We start from the raw sequence: 20981 nt of genomic DNA, 5'->3' as shown, positions 1-20981 counted from the left end.
TCATTTTCCCAGTAAATTAATCTAAATTAAGGCTACTATTATTCTAAACGAGAATTAAGCAAGTGTTTAAGATTATTTAAACTAATCCAAGTTGGATGCGTGTTTATAGGTAAATATGAATTAGTTTTCAAATATGTCCCTACTTAGATTAATATAAAGACAGACCAATACAACACCATTTTGGTCAGCTGCTCTCGATGGCTTCTATATGTTGTTTCACAAATGAAATGGTGCTGTGATCAACTCTTAATCATGATAACATAGAGCCCTAAGTTTAGGTTAACAATATTTCTTTTATCACACCTGTTTATATTTTATCCCATTCTCTACCACATAGCAAGAAAGCACATGTAAAAGGATAATAATAATAATAATAATAATAATAATAATAATAATAATAATAATATCTAACTGTACTGTCAGATTACTTTGTAATACTGAAGTTTAAGGCTATAACTAACTCCTACCATCTTTCATAAAACCTAGACACAGATGTCAAAAAAGTATTTGGTAAATGTTAACTGATATCAAAGTTGTGGGGTTTGGGGCGGGTTGGTTTTTGTTTGGGGTGGTATTTTTGTTTTGGGTTTTTGTTTTTGTTTGTTTGTTTTACATATATGCCAATTTCTAGCCACTAATAGACATAACATCCAAAAAACCAATATGTAAATATGGCAGAAAATGTATTTTTTAAGGAAGTGGGTTCCAAAATCTTACCTATCCTGCTGCAAATGGTAACCAGCAATTCACCAACTGTTTTAGAATCATCCACCATGACTGTTTTCACTGAACCATCCAACATACGTATTTTCTGAGGTCTCTGTTTCTTTTTGTACTCCAGTATATCCTAGGAAGTAAAAATTACTGTTGCTAAATGTTTTTGGAAGCCACCACAAACCAACACACTAACTTACGTGCTTAAACCGTGATTCCATCCCCACCGCCAAAGCTGGATTTTACCTTTGTTATAGTGTAAAGCAAACTTATTCACATAAACTTGAGAAGTGACTACTTCTAGTTTACCAATGTAATTTTTCAATAACTTGCCCTAGCCGACAAGACCAAAACCTGGACAGGGCAGGATAGACCAAAGCATCTTTATGCTGCACCAACCAGCTTAGCATCTAAGAAGGATGGCTCACAGCAACAACCAGACTAATGAACCACTGAGGCACAGCAAGGAAGAGAAGTAGGCCAGTTTCAGGAGTAGACTCAGGACCTTCCTATCCCTCCAAATGCTCAACATTCCTCTTGCTATTTGGGAAACAAGTTTTCTAAACACACATTGATGAAAGAAGCAACAGGCTTGCACCATACCCCATTTCTCAGCATATAATAATCCAGTGTTCTTCCAGCCTCCAGCCATATACCTTTTCGAGGATCTTCATCTGACAAGAACAACCCATAATCAGAGGCTGTGGAACAGAAGAGATGGAGACTCATTGAAAAATATCAAACCTAATAAGGCCAACATGGTTTTATTCAAAGTTATTCAGCTTTGAGGTTGAGCTTCCATTAAACTTGTCTTCCATTTTTAATGAACTTGGATAGAAATCTTTTCTGTGTTTCAGAAAATATTTAGCTTGGCAGCAAATAGCAGGGTGTATCAGGCTTTATAGAAGACTTGAACAAAAGCTTCACTAAGCAAGAACATGTCACATCTACTGTGTAATTTATAGTACATTTGTAATTATTTCTCTTCAAGCTGACTTTTAAAAAATGCTTATAGGTCCTGCTTTGGAATTGACTAGCCACACGCAGAAGCAGTTTGGACTTAACTATAGCATACTATTTGAAGCAGTAGTTCTATTTAAAATAAAAATATTCTTTGTTTTCAATTGCTCACATACTGAGCTTACGCTATACTTAGGAATCTTTCTGGTAGACACCTCAGGTTTAGGCATTTGAAAAAATGCAAGGCTTCTGGAATTATATCCATAATAACAACTTCAGGAAAAACTTACATCTGTTGCAGCCTGAACACATGCCAATTGATTCTTTCAGGATCACAAGTAAACTACAACTCTCATTGTCACATAAGAACAAACCCAGGCTTAGGCTTCAAAGACTAAACTCCAGATATACAAAATGAAGGACCATGACTGTTAACCAAAGCATCTCTTCTTGATAAATATTTGCATGAAGAATTGATAGAGTGCACTTCACTATCACAAACAGTGTAAACTACTGTTCATCAGCTGAGCCTGCTCTAAGTGCAGTTCTACAGTTTAACAGATGCTTTTCACCCAAGCTGGCCAGCTGCGTGCACTCAGCCTGTTAAACAGCTCAGGGCAGGGTGGTACCTCCTTTGTTTTCCAGCCATGTGTTCAGATCCTCTGATCAGAAAGTCAGGTAAAACTAGCCACAATTTTTGGACAATGTTTCATCTTTATATATCATGCATAGCAACAATTTACATTTAACAGCATTTACATTGAACACATTGTTACTCATGCAAGCATATAAAAGAGCTTAGTCTTAATTAAGAGAAGTGCAACCAACTTACAGATACACAATTTAAAAGGAAGAATCCTTCCAAAACCAACTGAACAAGAAGAAAAATTTAGCTTGCCAACCCTAATTAAAAATTCCACTGAAACACCCAGTGATCCATACATACAGAGATGTTTATGACAAATTCAGTACAGAGTCAGTTATGTAAATTTTTAGGATTTGTGCCTATAAATAGGTTGTGACCTTTAGAAGCACAGAAAGCGCCTTGCAGAGAGCACAGAATTACCAAGGAAGAACAGACTGCTCTGATATTCCTTTCGGAGGGACGCACCCTAGTAATGAAGTCAGAGTAGCTGTGCAGCTCACTCTTAACACCACGACCACTTTTGTGGCACCACGCAAGCCTGTTGGAGAAGTGAAATGTGCATGGCTGACAGTCAAAACACAGGACAATTACATTTTCTGTGGCACAGGAATGAGTTTGATCAGTCTATACTGCACCTCTGCGAGCCCTCTGAACAAGCAAACACATTTTCACAGCCACAAAGAAGGGAAAAGGATTTGTTATGGTAACCTTCTTTCTATTCATCACTCAACTTCATAAAGTTGTTTGAAGTTTAGAGCTGCACTGCAATCATATATGAAGGAAAAACCCCTCTGTATAATCAAAGAGTTCCTAGGCTTTTCTATGAGGTTTGCAGTGTTCAGGAATATTTATTACTCAGCTTCTCTGAATGCAACAGCTATTCAAGAGAGCTGCTGTGAGAGATCAGTATGGTAGAAATGCACAGCAAACTGAAGCTGTATAATGAGGCTTTCTAAGGACTCCTGCGAAGGAGCAGCATTTCTAAGTAACGGTAATACTGTCCATTACTGTTAAGTTTTTCTAACAATTCAGACAAGCTTTTCAAAACAGCTCTAAAGGTTGAGAGCTGTGCATAAAACTCAAACAATCTGCTTTAAGAATTACATTCCAGTGGTATTATATGCAGTATAGCACCAAAAGATTCTGAGGAATCTGAATTTTTTTTAACAACTTTGATTACATTTAAATCAGAGCTTTCATCCAAATTAAGACACATTTCATAGCCTGCATTGACCTAAGTTGCTCAATAGGTACAGACAGTTAAATTTTACTAACATGGAGCAGCATTCTGACTATGATACGCCCAGCATGGTGATGCTTTTACTTATGAAAATAACTGGTTTCAAACATTTCCCTTTGCACATTTTGGAGATGTCCAGCCATTCTTTTGCAATTTCTGTTGTCCCTTCCTATGGTGAGGCACAAAATAAGTCTGCACAGGTTTTTCTAGAAAGCATTATCACAAATATTGCTTTTAAAAAAAATTATACCATAAAAATTGCTTTCTAAGTAGGGAAAAACTTTTTTCAAGCAAACAAGCAATTTATTTAAGAAGTCGAAGTTCCACAAAAAAGTATCCTTTGTAGAAAAACCTCTGTCACAATGTAAGGAACAAAAAGAACGCAGCTACCTTCTGTCACTTAATCATCTGTCTTCACTTTGTGTCTGTCACTCCAGAGCCTTATGATTTAAATAATAATTTTTTAAAAACCCCCTCCAACTAGAGAGATAAACAGAGGAAGTGAACAGTGTGTAAAACAAAGAAAGAAAAAAACCACCATGGTCTACGTCTATTTTCAGTTCAACCAATGAATTTACTAAGGACAAATAGGGGAACTCACCTTGCCCTGTCTGAGCCTCAGGCACTCGTTCACGAATAACTCTACAGGCATCATACACTGCAGTGGAGGGTTCAAACTGCATCGTCTTCACTACGTTGCACTGGCGGACACAGATCTTCAAGGAAAGAGCTACCATGGTGGCAAGTCACTTGCAAGCTCCTACTGAAGTATCTGGAAAAGCAGTAATGGCATTATTGCTTAGAATTTTCCATTTAATGTTTTAATACGCTCAACTTTCTGATTAAAAAATAGTTCAGTAGAATTACATATATTCAAATGAAGTTCTATTAATATATAGTCTCATTAGCATCATTAAGCTAGTAATAATCCAAAACATGTATTTCTCTCAGCATATTGGAAATCATTTTTCAAAAATCTGTGTACAATTAAAGGTTGATATTTTGTCTGAGGTATGTCAAAATGGTGCATATGTAAACAATACACTTATTGGGTTTATTGTCAGCCTATTTACTACTGACAGAAAATGATTTTCTCTCAAGACACCTTTTTATTACATTTCAATTAGCTGGTAACTCACAGTTTACAACAACTACTTAAATGAAAACAGGATTTTCTTAGTACATAACCTCTCCTTTCTGAAGATTCCAGAGTATGCAATATTGTGTTGTGTCTGTGTCTTGTGGCGTTTCTTTTTTTTTTTTCCAAGTATCCACATAGATCTGCTAGATGTTTTTATCCTGTTCTGCAGTTACCCAAAGCTTCAAGAATGAGCTATTTTTCATATCAGTTCTATTTCAGAATCATCACTGAATTTGACAGCATTTGTCTACAGAAACAGGAAGGTACAGATGCTTTTTTTGTTTTGTTTCATTTTGTAGATAGTCTGGGTTTTGTCTCAAGTGTCTTCTCTTGCTGTCATAACATTTCAAACCACTCTTCCGTAATTAGACTTTCCACAGTGATCTCCAAGAACTCTTCAGAACTCAAGTCCTTTCTGCATAAATACAGAATCTACTAGAATCCACTAGAATCCCCTAATCATTTCTGCATAAATTCACATGTGTATTTTAAATAGGGGGATGTGAGATCCTGTGGACTACTGCCACTGATGATAATTTGAGCAGGACAATTTCCAGTAGTTAAACAAAAACAAACTCCAGTTGTGCAACTTTTTTACAGCCCAGATACTCAGTACTGTTTGGCAAAATCACTTTAAGGAACGGGAAGGAACTACCATTTACATTTCATCAATTCACCAATGCACTGAGCTCAGAGATTGCATTCCTCCTCCAAGGCACAGATAGCAGACAAATCATTTCTCTACCACTAACATTTAGGAGCAGCTTTGACTCTAACATGTCATCCTCCCCCATATTTTTCTGGCAGCCCATCCATCTGCCTCTCCAAAGTAAACATCATCCTGCTTCAGATTTTTTAGTACTTCCAAGACCACTCACTACTAGTATGAAATTCTAGACACGATAAGACTATCTGACAAATTAAAAGGGGTGAGTGAGTGAAAAAACATACCAGAAATATTCATGTACATGCCTCAATGCGTTCCTACTCTATCGGTGTCTGATAACAACACAAGCTGTATTTTGAACTAATAATTCTAGGCAGAGGTCTGTTATTAATAAATTGATGAAGATCTCTCCGTACTACCAAATACTATTAATAATAGTTCCTAAACCCCATCCAACAGGTATTTACATTTCAGAAGTAATTGTTCAGTACAGCAGCAGCACAAAATAATTGCAAGCCAAAAAATGAATCTCTGTAGTATTTGCATAGAGATTCACCATAACTGGTTTCTGTTTAGCACAAACTTCATTTATACATAAGCAAACCTCAGAGCATTACAAAATCAAAAATATCCCATGAAACCACAGATTGGAACAGGTTTTCACCATCCAGAATGGTTCCAGGAAGAAAGATCATGTTCATGTGTGCTTATGTGCACTGTTAAAAAGAGTGGCACACTGAACAGCTGGAAAAACTGTCGGAGCCAGCTGCTCGGAAGGCAGTTCTGATGCACAGATGCCCTCTGAAGCCTGGGCTGTCAGCTCCCAGTGAGGCAAGGGCATGAGCCACAGTTCCAGCTCCATTAGAGTGGGATCATTATAACACAACCCTCTGAACAATCTCTCTCACCTATATTCTATTCCTCTTAAAAGGAGGAAATGACAAAGTGACACCAGTGAGCAGGTAAGTTCTAGAAAAAGCTTTCCTCTCTCTCTTCTTTGCTTTCTATTGCACCTGAAGTTAAGACTTGCAAGCCACACACATCTCATCTTCAGACTTCATCTGATTATCTTGTCTATTAGAAAGCAAAATGAATACTGACCTCCTCCTAGCAACTTCCCCATGAGCAAGCTGCAGTCTTAACATTTGGTATGAATGACTTTGGTTAAAGGGAAACAGTCACTCAGAAATAAAGCAAGCACACTCAATAATTCTAGGGGGGGGGGGGGGTGGGGGGAGTGGGCAGGGAGAGAAAAAAAAAAAACAAACCCCCACACAAAAACTTGAGTAGATGCATTAAAAGAGGTCTCCTCTCTTCTGCTAACATATAAAGGAGTAATACAGATGACTAAATCTGTATTCTCGGACACTGAAGCAAAGTGAATACAATACAGTTGCATAGGCATTGTAGCACCTTCTAGAAGATCAAACTAAACTTCTCCTTTTAAGGAAGAAAATAGGATCCACCTGAAAAATCTTGCTGGGTAATGAAATTATTGATGGCTTTCTGGTACAAAATACTAGACATGTGACTGAATAGTCATAAATTAGCACCTGAAGTTTCATGCCATACAAATCCTGTATTGCCAGCAATGACAGTACTGAGACTCATGCAAGTTATGGTGATGTAATATTACGCTTCCTACGTATAGCTGAATCTTCTAGTATTTCAGAAAATATTGTTTTATTTTAAGGTGATGTGTCCCAAGATTATGGCATGAAAATAGATACAGTTACTTGCAAACAGAAAAATCTACTTAATCTTTTATTCTACCCTTTTATATGTAACACTCAAAAACGGATTTTTAAAACGGGCACTAACATACATCAAGGAACATCCAAATTCAGTCCAGTATCTAATCTCCCTCTATGAATGGAGAAAAAGGAGCAAAGAAATGCCAAATGTGGAAAACTGACCACGAAAGCTTAACTGGGAAAATAAAAAATAAATTAAAACATTCTGGTAAAATTATTGTGATTTTGCACTTTGTACTGCTGCTTTTACTAGGTTAGCATAAATTTTGCAAACCAGAGCATTCAGATAAAACTGTGAGATCCGGAACAGAGAAAGTCAGAACTTGAAAGCAGCTTAAGCCAGTACAGCATTGCATCACACACTTGATAAATTTAAAAACAGAGGCCCCATTTCTTGAAATTCAGATTAAAAAGAGAGTTATTTTAAAATACATTAAATAGTTTCTCAGCTTGTTAATATTTTCACTTTGACATCATGCACTGCAAAAGCCATAAAAATGTGTGCTGGAAGGAACCTCAAGAGGCAGCCTAGCCTAGAGCCTCGCACTGCAAAATGATGCATCCCTTTGCTGTCTCTGCCAGAGGCTCATCTAATCTGTTCTGATGAAGCTCCATTGAAATGGAGTCACAGCATCCATAGGGAAGCTGCTTCATTTTTTTCTTTTCACTACTTGTACATTTTGGGTGGCTCCCCTCACTCACTCAAGTTTTCAACCTAGGTCTTCCACTCTGCAAAATAACTTTTTTCGCCTGCCCTACATTAATAGACAAGGCAATTTTACAAGTGAGGTACCTGTTCCTGTGCCCTCCCAACACCCCCTTCCTTTTCTCCAGGGTCAAATTCAAGCCCTTAAGGAAGGAAGGACCTAAACAAATCAGTGGTGTGGTCTCCTCCAACTCAGTGCTCTTGGTTTTAGAGACATCAAAGCATGCTTTATTCAAAAAAGATCTTATGAAAAGAGCTCACGAGTTATCAGCTTCCTCCAACAGTGTTCTCAAACTTCAGAGAAAGGTTTTCATATGCCTCCTCCAAATTACCCTCAGGCTCCAAAACCTCCCCACTTGGCTTTCAGCAATAACTGGGACAGGCAGTTTCCATCTCCTAGGTAACAGCCAAAATAGGACAGCTGGTTTTTAATCAAAAGAACTAAGAACTTGGTCAAGAAGAAGGGCTGAGATCACAGAAAAAAAACCAAATGAAAAATATCTTCTATGTTCCCTTTATCTTCTATACATTTATTTTACACCATATTTAAATATTTCTCTGTGCAGATAATGGACTCTTTCTGCTCCCCAATATCACTCAGTCTCTGGAATGGCTGACCAGAAGTCAAAGGTTTCCTGGAAATTAAGAGGATTTTGGAAGCAATGGTTTAACTAGTACTAAGTCTAACACTCTGCGAATAATCAAGTAGGTAATTTCTAAATCAGACTGTGACTAATTGTGTTTGCAAGGCTGGAGACTAAAGTAGTAGATTACGGATCTGACAGGTTTGGGAAAGGTAGCAGCAGCTCTGAGCTCCTAATAAACGCACAGAAAAATGAGAGAACCCAGTGCCTACAAATACACAGAGTGTGTTTGTCAAGGCCTCAAGTAAAACCATCACAGTGCCCCTGTTCCAGAAAATCCCAACAAAACAAGATTCTAACCAGTAGCTGAATAAAAATGAGCGGGCCTCTGTGTGCCCACAGAGGTACCTTCCACACAAAGCAAACATGCAAAAATAGTTCAAACATATAAACCCCAAAAATATTATCACATGTTGAAAAGACATAAGAGTGAGGCAATATTAAGATTGTTTAAAGTAACTTCAAGCTGGAGGAACGCCTGCCATTCTGTCTGCAGTTCAGCACCTCCATAACCACAGCAGCAATTAGCTCCCACTTCGCTGTCCCTCTCACAGCTGCCAATGTTTCTGTTTGCATCATCACTTTCTCAACCAATTCTGACACTTGTGTGTGCGTTTTGGCCACTGTGTTTTAGAAGAATCTTTCCCTTTCTTTTTGACAGAACTAGGTTATGAAGAAATAATACACATGATTTGCCAAAACATCCAAGGCAGCAGGACTCTCCAGCAGAGGAGCAGGACTAACACGTAGTAAGAAATGGTGTCTGTCCCAGCTGGGCCACCGTGGCCTCTGGTCACTGTACCTCGGGAGGATCAAGCTTGCAGCAGGCACCTACATTTCCATTGGCACAGCCTGAACTTCGATTCTCAGCTCAAGTTACTGTATCCTTCCCAAAAGTTCCCTGCAGTCCTTCTCACAACAGCGAGAGCTAGGATACTGTTACTGTTAAATTACTCTAAGTGTGGACTTAGAAGCAGATACATACTAAATGAACAGTTAAACTATTTTTTTTTTCTAACAATCTCTCTTCATTAAAAGAAATTTTCTGAAATTCTATGGACCCATATTTACATAATTCAACATCTCTTCATCTCATGTAAGGTTGGTATTGTCAGTGAAACAGTCTGGACATTAAATACATAAAAGAAAAAACAAGCAACCACACAAAACACCAAAAAGATGCAATACCATTATTTGCTAAATAGTTATAAATATTTATAGATCTGAACATTCTATTTTCCCTGAAATGAAATGAATTTGTAAAACACTTTTCTATTAATTTATTTTTTATACAAAATAAGCCAGAAAACAAAGGTAGCTATGGACAGCAAGTCACAAAACAATAAATCGAAGAAAAACAAATATATTTGTTTGAGAAATGTCCCCAAAATAACAGGAAGAAAGTTTATGTCAAAGCACACCTACACTTAATTTCCACTGGAAAGACATTTGAAATGGCCTGTGCTCCTAGTGTCATTTGTGAGCAGCAGAACAGAACTATCCAACATCTAGCAGGACTCCCAGAGCTGAGTAATTTGCTCATTTCCACACATCCTACAGCTCCTCTTCCTTCATCAGTCCTCACAATGATTTCTGCTACTGTCTGTGCTACCACAGTAAGAAGCAAATAGCTTTTGCATGGATTTACTCTCCCAACTTCCTTCTTCCATATAGCTCAGCTGTGTCCTGTTGTGGGAGATAAATATAACTGTACAGTCACAGCAGGAAATCTGCTTTTCAGACACACATTCAAGACTGATTCATGGCCCTGTGCTCTGTTCAGCAGAAGCACAGCATTCTGTACTGCACAGCACAGCCAACCTAGCACTGGAACTGAGGCGATACCAACATGCCACAGCTGCTGGAACAGCTATGCTGTAGTGTAAAAATCAGTAAATAATAGAACCAGAAATTGGCATCTGGAACTAAACTGGTGAAAAATAACCCCTCCAGTTCAGTACTGTCAAACCAGTCATGTAGCAGGATTAAGGGATAAGCATGTATATTAAGTTCTAAGCATGTATAAATGCTGCACGGTTACAGGTGCTCTTCACTTAGGCCCCTGGTGCAATCTTGGTACCACGACAATAAACTACAGGAAACCAAAACAGTGGGACAAGAAATTTATTTCTTCCAGTTCCCTCCCCAGTCCTCTGTATTTCCCCTCCTAATAGATTAATAACCTCAACAGTACCTCCATCCTCCTGTAATTGTTCCTGAATGCAGAAAAAGCAACACAAAGGATTGCCATACTGGCAAATGCTCAGATCCTTTGTACTTCCTGGAACAGTTTGTATGAAAACTACTAAAAAGTAGCTTACAGAAAATGCACCGTCTAATTCCAGTCACCTTATTACATCCATACATTGCTAATGAATCTGGACAACCAGATCTGATGTTTTAGAACACTTACTGTAGGTGCTGGCTCAGTCTGCCTAACAATTAGTTAAGCAACACAGCACCAAAATACAATGAAAAAACCCCAAGATTTCCTAGAAACATCAACTATGGATACTTGCAGTATGAAGCAGCACTAAAATATGCTAAATAGTTGGCTTTTAGCAGTAACAAAGTTGATGAATTTTTTTTTAACTCATGATGACACACCAAAAGTTTCCTGAACTGCTTTCATCACAGCAATAGATGTGCACTGCTGATGTGTATTCACTAATTTGTTTGTGCTACTCCATGGCCAAAGTATTTTCTGTTAACAACAATAAAAACTGAAACAGGTATCTATAGTTTCCATAATTTCTTCCTTCTTTTTACAGTGTGCACACTTTATTCGCTGTGCACAAAAGGAGTTCATGGAAACATTCAGAGTCCTAAGCAGCAGCCTTTCTAGCCATTTTCAAGCAAATTTAAGGAAAACTCTACATGATCTTGGGAAAAATATGTCTAGAGCAAAGGAAGTTTTAACATATCAAAAATTGCTTGGACAAAGTTTTATTCCAGTGACACCAGAAGTCAAGAGGAGTACCTCATCAGTCAATTGCAAGGAAAGGTACTAGTGACCCAAGCTGTAAGCTTCTGCTCTAAGTGGGAAACTTCTCAGTCTTTCAGACCATGAGGAGAATCTACAGGAAACCAAACAGCACCACAGGGAATCTGAAGATCCTTTGGTTGCTGGTAAACTTCCCCGCTGCTCCAGCAAATGGCTTTCCCAACTGGCTCCTTAAAAAACCTTCTACAGCAGTACACAATGAGTTGTCTGCTGTTTGTGAATCTGTGTTAAAAGCATGAAGATGGGTGACACCCACAATGATCAAGTTCAGACTTGCCCTAGTTAGACAGCTTACAGGATCTTTGTCAGGCTCATTAAGTGAGTGCTGAATCAATGGGGGATCCAACTCTCTGCTACTTTAAAAGTTTACAGGTCAAATCAATACTGTGGATGTGAGTCTCAGGTAACGTACCAAACTCTGTCCCACAATATCTTGCTCAGATTAATCAGCATAATGACAATTACAGAAATTCCACAAAAGATTGCCCAAGAAACTAAATAGTTGCTGTGAGCCCAGCTCTGCTAGACTGGGAAAGTGGCACTGGTGTTACAACTACCTCATCAGCTAATGCACAAAGAGATAGACTAAGGCAAGGGGGAGCAGAATTCTCTCAAGAAGCATTTTACAAAGACTCTTAAGAGACATGTAATACAGGGTAAAAGGTTGTGTGTCTGAATATTGACAAGGACAGAAGTTTGTGTCCTGGTTTATTGCTGCCCTGTTCTAAACCGTGACAGTTTGCATCATGTAATTCCAACAGGAATCAACTACCATCAAGCTAAAAGATAAATCAAAACAGCAGAAGAACAACTTATCAGATGCATGGGAGAAATGAGATTTAGAGGACAGACCAGTGAACGCTGGCTTAATTTGTACCATTCATACCCTGATGTCTGTGGTGTCTGACAGCTGATGGAGCTATGATATCTTGATATTTTGAACTACACTGCTAAGCAAATAGAATGCAGAATGTCAGCTTAATATTGTCACTGCTTAATACTATGTGGATATGAACAGTTCTTTGCCTTCCATTTCACACTGATATTATCAAATATGGACTATGTCACTCAGATAAAGGAAAGTCACCACTGCCAGTGCTGTGGTTAAAATAAAAGCTCTACTATGATTTAGTAGAGGTCTGTGTCCCCAGAGATACTTCTTAACTAGTTCATTCAAGCTTGAGCAAACACAAATCTAGGTCATGAGACTGTCACAATCTAAAAGTCTGCATGTGTACATGCTAGTAAAGGCAAAGCTATATACTGTTATACCAGATTAACTCTGCAAGAAAACCCAGTGGGACAAACGTTCTCTATTCTTTTCAGAACTCCCACAACCCACTTGCTGACACAGGGCACCAGCAGAACAGGACACATTTTCTGTTGTTCTTGACAGCTGAACGTCTAATTCTATCGCAACATACCAAATACTTCTTGTAAATGTGCACAGACAATTAAAATGCAAGACCTCTTGTATGCACTGCTGCTCTAAGAAAAGCCCTACCCAACCACAATACCTGTATACAGACACCACACATCCTGATAAGCAAGTTTACAGTTAAAACCTTCAAAAATCTCAGGAAAAATTCAAAGCATTTATCTGTAGCATGCAATACTGAATCTTATAAACAAACCACTTGAAAAACAGTAACATGGAGGTGAACCAGAGCAATCTTTAAAAGCCTAATTTCACAGTTGCTTTTCAATCATTAGTGGGCATTAATCATGACATTCTCAGTTTACACATTACAGTTGTACAGGAACAGCATCTATTTTGCTAAGAACCCAACAAGGAAGTACCCTCAAGCAGAATTATATAAGAGGATAAATTAATTGAGTCTAATTAAGAGTTGTTTAAAGGACAGTCAGCTTATTAGCAATTCAATTACACTTTGCTTTTTAAGTCAAAAGGCATATTTGAAAACTAGCTTGCTTGAATGTATCTTCGAAAGGGAGTACGAATTACAAGTGACTACAGGAGGAACATCATTGCTCCAAATAGCTAGAACAGCTTTTAGATAACAGAAGCAAAGAACTTGACTGGATCTGGTGGTAACACAGAAGCATAGAAGTCATCAGCCTCAGGAGTAGGAGCCTCCATGATGGCAACAACTGAACTCTTTGAACATGACTTCCAGGCTTTTGTTCTTACGTTCCAAGAACGCTGCTGGAGAAAGCTGAAAACAAACAACACTAGTTTCTGTACTAATCAGAAGTGAATCAACATCCTTTTGCTGTGTTCCTCTCCAAATGAAGTGTTTCTGTTGTAGAGATGAGCTCTTCTAAGACAGTCCTAGGCAAAATGGTAAAGATGTTCACAGATGCTAGGAGTATAATTTTAAAAGTATCTAAGATACAGAACATGTTTATTTGGTCAGGAATTTTTATTTGTCTGCTTGGGGTTTGATGTTTTTTGGTGGTGGTGGGTTTTTTTGTGTGGGTGTGTGTTTCATTTTTTTTTAATTTTGAAGAGTTTGTTATTGGAGGTGGGTTTTGCTTTAATTTTTTTTAAACCAAACAGAACTGCTTGTAAGGTTAATCTAGGTACATCACAAGAGCTGCGACTTGCTTACAGTGGGATATATGGACAGCTTCTAACATATTTAAGGGTAAAAAGAATAAATTAAGATTAAAAATACTTTTCTATGAAAGAGTTAAGCTCATACAAAACTGATTTTCCAAAGCAGATTTGAATATTTGAAGCATTTCACCCACAGACTGTAAATCACACTAACAATAGTAATAGCTTGAACTATCGAGTGGGATGTTAATTCCAGGCTTGCACAGCTCTGCATATTCACATTATTTTCAATTGCTGAAATAATATGTTTTGAAGGACAATTTCTAAGCCTTTATGTCTAGGTTTACAACCTTTGAGCACACTCACTTCAATGCTTTTTTTTTTTCACTGAATTAATTCAAAACCACCAACGAAGTTCTGAACTATGCCTGCTATCCTTGGCAACCACCCCAAAGCAGGATGTAATAAACCACTCAGAGTTGTTAATTTAGTCATTAAATGACACAGCTAGGATACAGCCTCTTGAGCCTCTTGAGTCTAAATATTACTCTGCATTTCCTCATACTTTTTTTTTTGTTAAGTGACAAGTATAGGCAGAGTTTAGAATACATTATGAGCTTTGTACAGTAATTTGCTCTGCCCATTCAAAATAAAATCAAGGAATCTGCTTCTTCAGGTACAGAAACAGTATTGTAAATTTCCAGATAAATCTGTCATGGTAAATCATGTAAGGATTATTCTGTTGCTTTCCTCCCACCTTCCTGAACATCACCTGGTGCCATCCTGCAATGTTTTGATCATTTTCTTTAAAGACAGTGATCGTCAACAGCTACTCCATACACACTTCACTTGATTACCTGCCTTAGGGAACATGAAGGCAACAAATGGTCTGCTCAAGTTTCTTAAAAGCTTTATTAACAATCTTCTTTATTCATTATGAAAGCTGAACTACTGAACAAAATAAAATCCACTTAGCTACTGAAATTAATCCATATTGATCATTTTGATAAGAATCATCATCCAGAATTAGATGGGGTAGACAAGTCTTCAGAAACAGCTTGACTACACAGAAGAATTAACAAGGTTCAAGTAAAATTATTTTTTGCCATTTCTGTGACATGGTTTATGTAAAATAGTTCTCCACTCTCATTGATTTGATCTGAAAAGGTGAACTTAACAAGCACTGAAATGGCTTTCAGTAGGCTTTGATCCATTTATCCCCACAATCAGTTAATACAATCATTTAAAACAGTTCACAAAAATAGGAAGTGAGGCAGGAAAAAAAAACTTTTGTAAAATGTTATTTGAATGAATGCAACTGCAGCCTAGCAAGTTAATATTCCACCTATACAAGTAAGCTCAGAACTTGAAGAAGGATTACACAGAACTGGTAGTCATGCTGGCAACGAAACCACTTCTTCACAATGAGCTTCATCTGCTCGTCCAGAATCTTTACAAATTGATGATGAAGACTAAGGGATTCCTGACTTGGAGAACTGTCTTCTTGCAGGCCCATTTGGAAAGCAGGATGCTTGGTAAACAGCTCAGCAATTTAGTGCAAATTTAAGCTGACAGTTTAGAGACTGACTGTCATCCATATTAAGCAAAGCACAGCAAAGCAGGTCCTAGGTCAGAACATTACAGCTACTCACCAGGCAAACTAACTCAGATTTCCTCTGTTCAAGTACATTGAGTACGCTAACATGCATTTTATGTTAAACAGCCATATACAGAAAAGGTGCACTTGAAAACTGTGTGGTTCAATATAAATCCAATTGCTTGAGCTACCATTTTTATTTAAACATTCCAAATCTACCGGCCTTGTCAGAAATACAAATGCTAGCAAAATCACAGTCACAGGAGACATCCATTTCCATAGTGTCTTTTGCTAAGGGGACACTGAATGTTGTCTGACTTTCCCATGAGGATGTAACTTCAGAACTCAGAATATAACACTGACTTCCATAATACACTGTGTCTGTGTAAATATAAAACAGGATCAGATACTGATGCTTCCTGTCTTCTTGTTAAGCCCTGCCATTAAGTGCCTTTTGTACAGGTCAGATACTTATTACAGTTAAAATTAAAACAAAAATCAGTCCAAAAGTAAAGAAAAGCCTATTCTCCTAGCAGCACACTGTGAAAAGCCAGTTAATAGAATCTAAAGAATAGGTAAGTGTGTGCAGTAAAGACAAGATCTTAGGGTTTACTCTGCGGTAAATACATGGTCATTCAAGAAGCTACTACATGCTAATAGTGGATTAAATAAAATCATAATTAAGAATCAGATAGTATTAGTAAGCATATAACAACCTATATGGTATGGTCAGTCATAAAAGGACTTAATTACTAATGTTTCTCATACTTCAGACTAAGACTTCTGACCTATATATATAACATTTTACAGTCTATTTTTGCTTTACTATTTAGGTACCTCTTACTGTGACTAACATTGATTATTATTGTTGCTTTTCCAACAACTATCAGACATTGTTGTGTGACCAGAACTCTGCCATCATCATGGACATCTTTCCTTGAAGCAGAGGGAACACTTACACAGAGCGTTACCAGTGTTGCAATTTTTAACAATAATTTCTCCCTGCAAAAACAGTTGGACAAGAACAGTGATCCTACTGACTCAACCCAATGCAACTTTTTTCTGCACAAAATGTAATTGAAGAGGCCTCAGACAGGAGTCATACCATTGAGTTTTTAGAAAAAAATGTACACGACAACTCACTGGAAAGGACTGGTGAAAGCGACACTTGCAAAACTAGCCTTGAAAAGACATCAAGTGAACAATGTAAACCATTATATGCCATTCCTCTCTGCATCTTTTAATACCACTTGTTGGAAGTTCCATGAAGAGGCAGGTTGTCCAGGATCAAATGGCCAAGCAAGTCCACCAGAAAAATTCACTAGTGACATTTTTTCAACATTTACATCAGATAGCTGTACCTATTGCAGCTACCCCTCAGGTTGAAACAAAGTGTGCGATGTTAAAAGCCAAGACACTGGACACTTAAGATCAATTATAACAACTGTGAATGTGAAGTGATTTTCAAAACATGAACTCTTACCCACAGCAATCAGACTAAATCAAGTTTCAAAAGTACACAAAAGAAACAAGAACGACCCATATCAAATCAAAGAGCTTAACAGTTTGGGGTTTTTTTCTGATTAGCATCTTGTCATTCACTACAATTAATACTTCAGCACACTTTCCTTTCCATCTAGTATTTTTTAATTGGAGAATTAAAAACAAAGCAAATCACTACCTGAACCTAAATAAACATTAATTCAGTTATGTTTCTACCTCTCGCTCACAAACAATCACAATTTGGAATCAGTATGTGATTAACATAATTTCTGCATTTGTTTTATCAATTTTCATGTGATAGAGATAAAACTTACAGAAAAATAGTAAAAACCAACCAAATATGTGCATGTCAGCAAACACAGCAATACTAATCCAACATGCACCCCTCACTAGAAAGGTGGTGACATAGAACTGTGATAATTTCATCACATCCTGGCAGATGCTGGGCAAGTATTTGCAACAGTTTATGCACAGTCCACAACTCAAATGATGCGTTCATAAAACATGTCAAATCAAAAAACAGCAGATCATGCGATCTCCTTCCAAGTCATTTAAATAGCTACTAAAAAAGCTCTTCCAACCTCCATCACCTACTTGATATTTACTATGAATGCAGTTACCAATCACAGTTTACAATATCTAGAATACCAATGGATTTGCAGATGGTATTGTAACAAGCTTGAACTGGCTTAGCGTATACTCCTTTCATTTACCCATGTTAGCAACTGAACAGAGGTGGCAGAATGGAATGAAAATCAGAGCTAATACTTAACCATTTCATGCCATCTCAAAGGGTGAATGCTAGTTATAATGAGTTTTTTTAAACATCAGGTTTCTGGTACAGACATGGAGCTTCTCTGTGCTTTGTCAACAGAAAAAAGAAAACAGCTAGTCAAAATAACTTGGAGTAGAACATAGAGGGGGTAAAGAGGAAAAAAAAAAGAGTAACTGAGGAAAAGAACAATACCTATAGCAATTGATTGTAGAAGGCTCAGTTACTACCAGAATCACCCACACTAATGAAAAAAGAAAAGCTGAGCAAGGACAGCATGCTTGCACCTGTCAAATCAACATCACTGACACAGCCACAAAACAGAAGAACACAGAGACAGAAACACAAGAAAGCTAATGCACATTAGAGTGAACACTTCAAGAAAGCATTGCAGAGTTCACTCCAGCTTCAATAGTATTCGATACCCCCAAGGTAAAAAGCTCACAGCTACTGAAAAGGAAGGGAGGAAATTAGAAATAGGTGTAATTCTCATGAAAATTTCTGAACATGTTTAAGCTTAAGTAAAACTTAAGTCTCTAAAGAGACCAGGATCTAACCACAAAGCAGCTGCTACTCCTACAACAGAGACAGAATGAAGAGACCATAAAAAACTGCTGAACTAGTATCAAGGTGTAACATGGTGCACAAACATTACATGTCAATTAGATTATACTTAGCCTAGCACTCTGCCAACTGTGTGCTAATCTAAGGACAAACCTTCTCCTATATCAAAGGTGCTTAGACTCTGGCAGTGATCTTACTGAAAAGCTTAAAGTCAACTTGGCAGGCTTAAATTGGTTGAGCCTCAGATATTCCATTATTTTTCTTAACAAAGCCTATTTCAAGAGGTACTTAAACCACTGGATGATTCTTGTGTCTCATAACTACTAGCTCTCATGTCTTAAAATGCATTATGCAAAGCAGTAGTATACTAGATATGTACTATATATGGAAGAACACATTTTATACCTACATACACAGACACATATATGAACAGATATATGTGAACACACACACACACACACTTGTGCACAGATAACTTAAAAGACAGGATGTTATACATGTCACAAATAGTAGCCTAAGTATGAATTCATAACAATGACAAAATGTACTGAACTCCAGCTAGCACTGTCATTTAAAATGCACTAGCCAGAAGAAGATTACTGAGTGCATTCTCCACAGAAACCATTCCTCCAGAAAACTCAGTTTCTAAAGTCAGAATAAAATTTTTTACCAGCATCTTCTCCACCTCAGCTGATGGTCAACAGCATCAATGTAGAATGCAGTTTACCAGGGGAAATTCATAGATCAAATAGGACCACAAAGGGATCAACGCATAACTCCTATTTCCTCCCAATATTCTGCATTACGTAGAGCCTCCTAAAAGATTCAAGCCACTACCCTCTGCAATGTACACAAAAAGACCAGGAGGCAATTTTTTAAAAAAGTTACTTCATAAAAAGGAGATGAGCTTGTTTTCCAAGTGCAGGTGGGAAAAATGATCTGTCATTGCCACTACTGCTCTGGATTATAGCCAGCAGCAAATGGGAAATCAACTGAGACCCAGTTTACAACTACAGATGCCATTTCCTACCAAAAGACATGAGATCCCAGATAGGCCTTCCACCTGTTTCAGCTGTGATCAGCCTTTCAAAGTGAGCATTTTGGCTATCAAGAACATACTCATCCAGTAGTCCTCTACAAAACAAGAGATATTTTTACTTAATGGCTATTTCGGTGGGAATCAGAGTAATGTATTAAGCACGGATAGCCAGAAGTGTTTGAAGGGGTCCTGCAATTCAAGCAACTGAGCTGCAAATCAGGGACAGACACTGACTTATTCTCCCTGTATGGTTTCTATCTGCAAACAGATAACCCATGAAAAAAACATCTTATCCTAAGGAGGGCTACAATAAGAGAGGCAACTAGATTTCCTAGTTGGAAATTTCACAGATTCACCAATGATTCTAAATATACAGTCTAAAATTACCTCCTTTCTCATACCACATCCTTAAGGGAAAAAATTACAACAAAATGACTTTACAGCAACTTATTTTAAAGACCTAAAAAAAAGGCTTTTTTTCACTCATATGATTAATATTTCTCATTTCCCAGTTTTAGTGGAGAGTTCAGTGATAATTTCTGCAGACAATATCACACAGTCACTTTGATTTAGTTTTTATATTATTTCTAGGGTGTTTCCAGCTCCTACTCCTGTGCCAAAACTCTCATTTTTACTGCTGACTTCCCCAGGGAGTTTCAGGCACTTCCAAAACTAAATCCATGGAAGATAGGGCAGAAAATATGGTGACACTTGGATAAATAACAACACAGGGGACAGCTGTGCAGGGAGATTCATTCTTTCTATCACTGTGTAAAACCTCTACAGCTCCAAGTAGCTACAGAATCATAGAATTATGTTTGTCAGGACATGCAGGCTCAACTTGCCACCCAGAAAATGGGCCTTTTCAGGAACCAGCACCTCTCCTCTGAGAAACAGAAGGCTGTTCACAAGGTCCTGAAGCCATGTATCAAACTTTGTGTTTATTTTCTCTTAAGAGTTTAAACAAGTTTTGAAAACAAATCCTGGCTTAAAGGAACACCAAGTCCAACAAAATCCCTAAACCTAAGCTTCTATTAATGTTGTGGAAATTCAGAGTTCCAAACCTGTATTTAAACCTAGAATATGTTTTAACATCATCCCCCTAAATTCATACAATAAAAACACAAGGAGGGCTGTATTTTTCTAAATGGAAATCCATATCCGTTCTTATCTGATCTCATCAAGGTTACCTGCTGCACACAGTGCAATTACTGGGTGTTTTCAAGCACGCTATTTCTGTAGCAAACAAACAAGAACAGCGTTTATGGGCAAGAGCTTACGCCAATAATCCCATGTGAATAGGTCACTGAATTTCTTGAGTACAAGTTTATTCTCCTACCATTCACGTACATATACAACAGCCAGCAGCACTAAAATATTGCCAACAGAAAGGAGGGAATCACTGTGGACTTTACAAGATCCATTTCTGAATCAAGCCAGCATGAATTAATTGAACAAGTTTCCTGAGGGCAATCTTTCACAGCTAAGAAACAAATAATATTCCCAAAA

The 20981-nt window shown here is 37.7% G+C and overlaps 1 protein-coding gene across 4 annotated transcripts in view; it reads right to left on the bottom strand.

The window, feature by feature from the left end:
- Positions 1-20981, bottom strand: part of TLN2 (talin 2) — a 161541-nt gene that overhangs the window by 89485 nt on the left and 51075 nt on the right. For all 4 annotated transcript variants that reach the window (XM_082061353.1, XM_082061352.1, XM_082061355.1 and 1 more), the window contains exons 3-5: positions 4162-4332; positions 1318-1415; positions 718-847 (exon numbers count right to left, since the gene is read on the bottom strand). In XM_082061353.1, coding sequence (XP_081917479.1) covers positions 718-847; positions 1318-1415; positions 4162-4297 — 364 coding nt within the window. In that variant the 5' untranslated portion in view covers positions 4298-4332. The remainder of the gene's footprint in view (positions 1-717; positions 848-1317; positions 1416-4161; positions 4333-20981) is intronic.

This window comes from Streptopelia decaocto (assembly GCF_964273445.1).
Source record: "Streptopelia decaocto genome assembly, chromosome: 9".
Lineage (NCBI taxonomy): Eukaryota > Metazoa > Chordata > Aves > Columbiformes > Columbidae > Streptopelia > Streptopelia decaocto.
The sequence above is the reverse complement of the archived record's forward strand: the minus strand, read 5'-3'. Positions and strand labels throughout refer to the sequence as shown.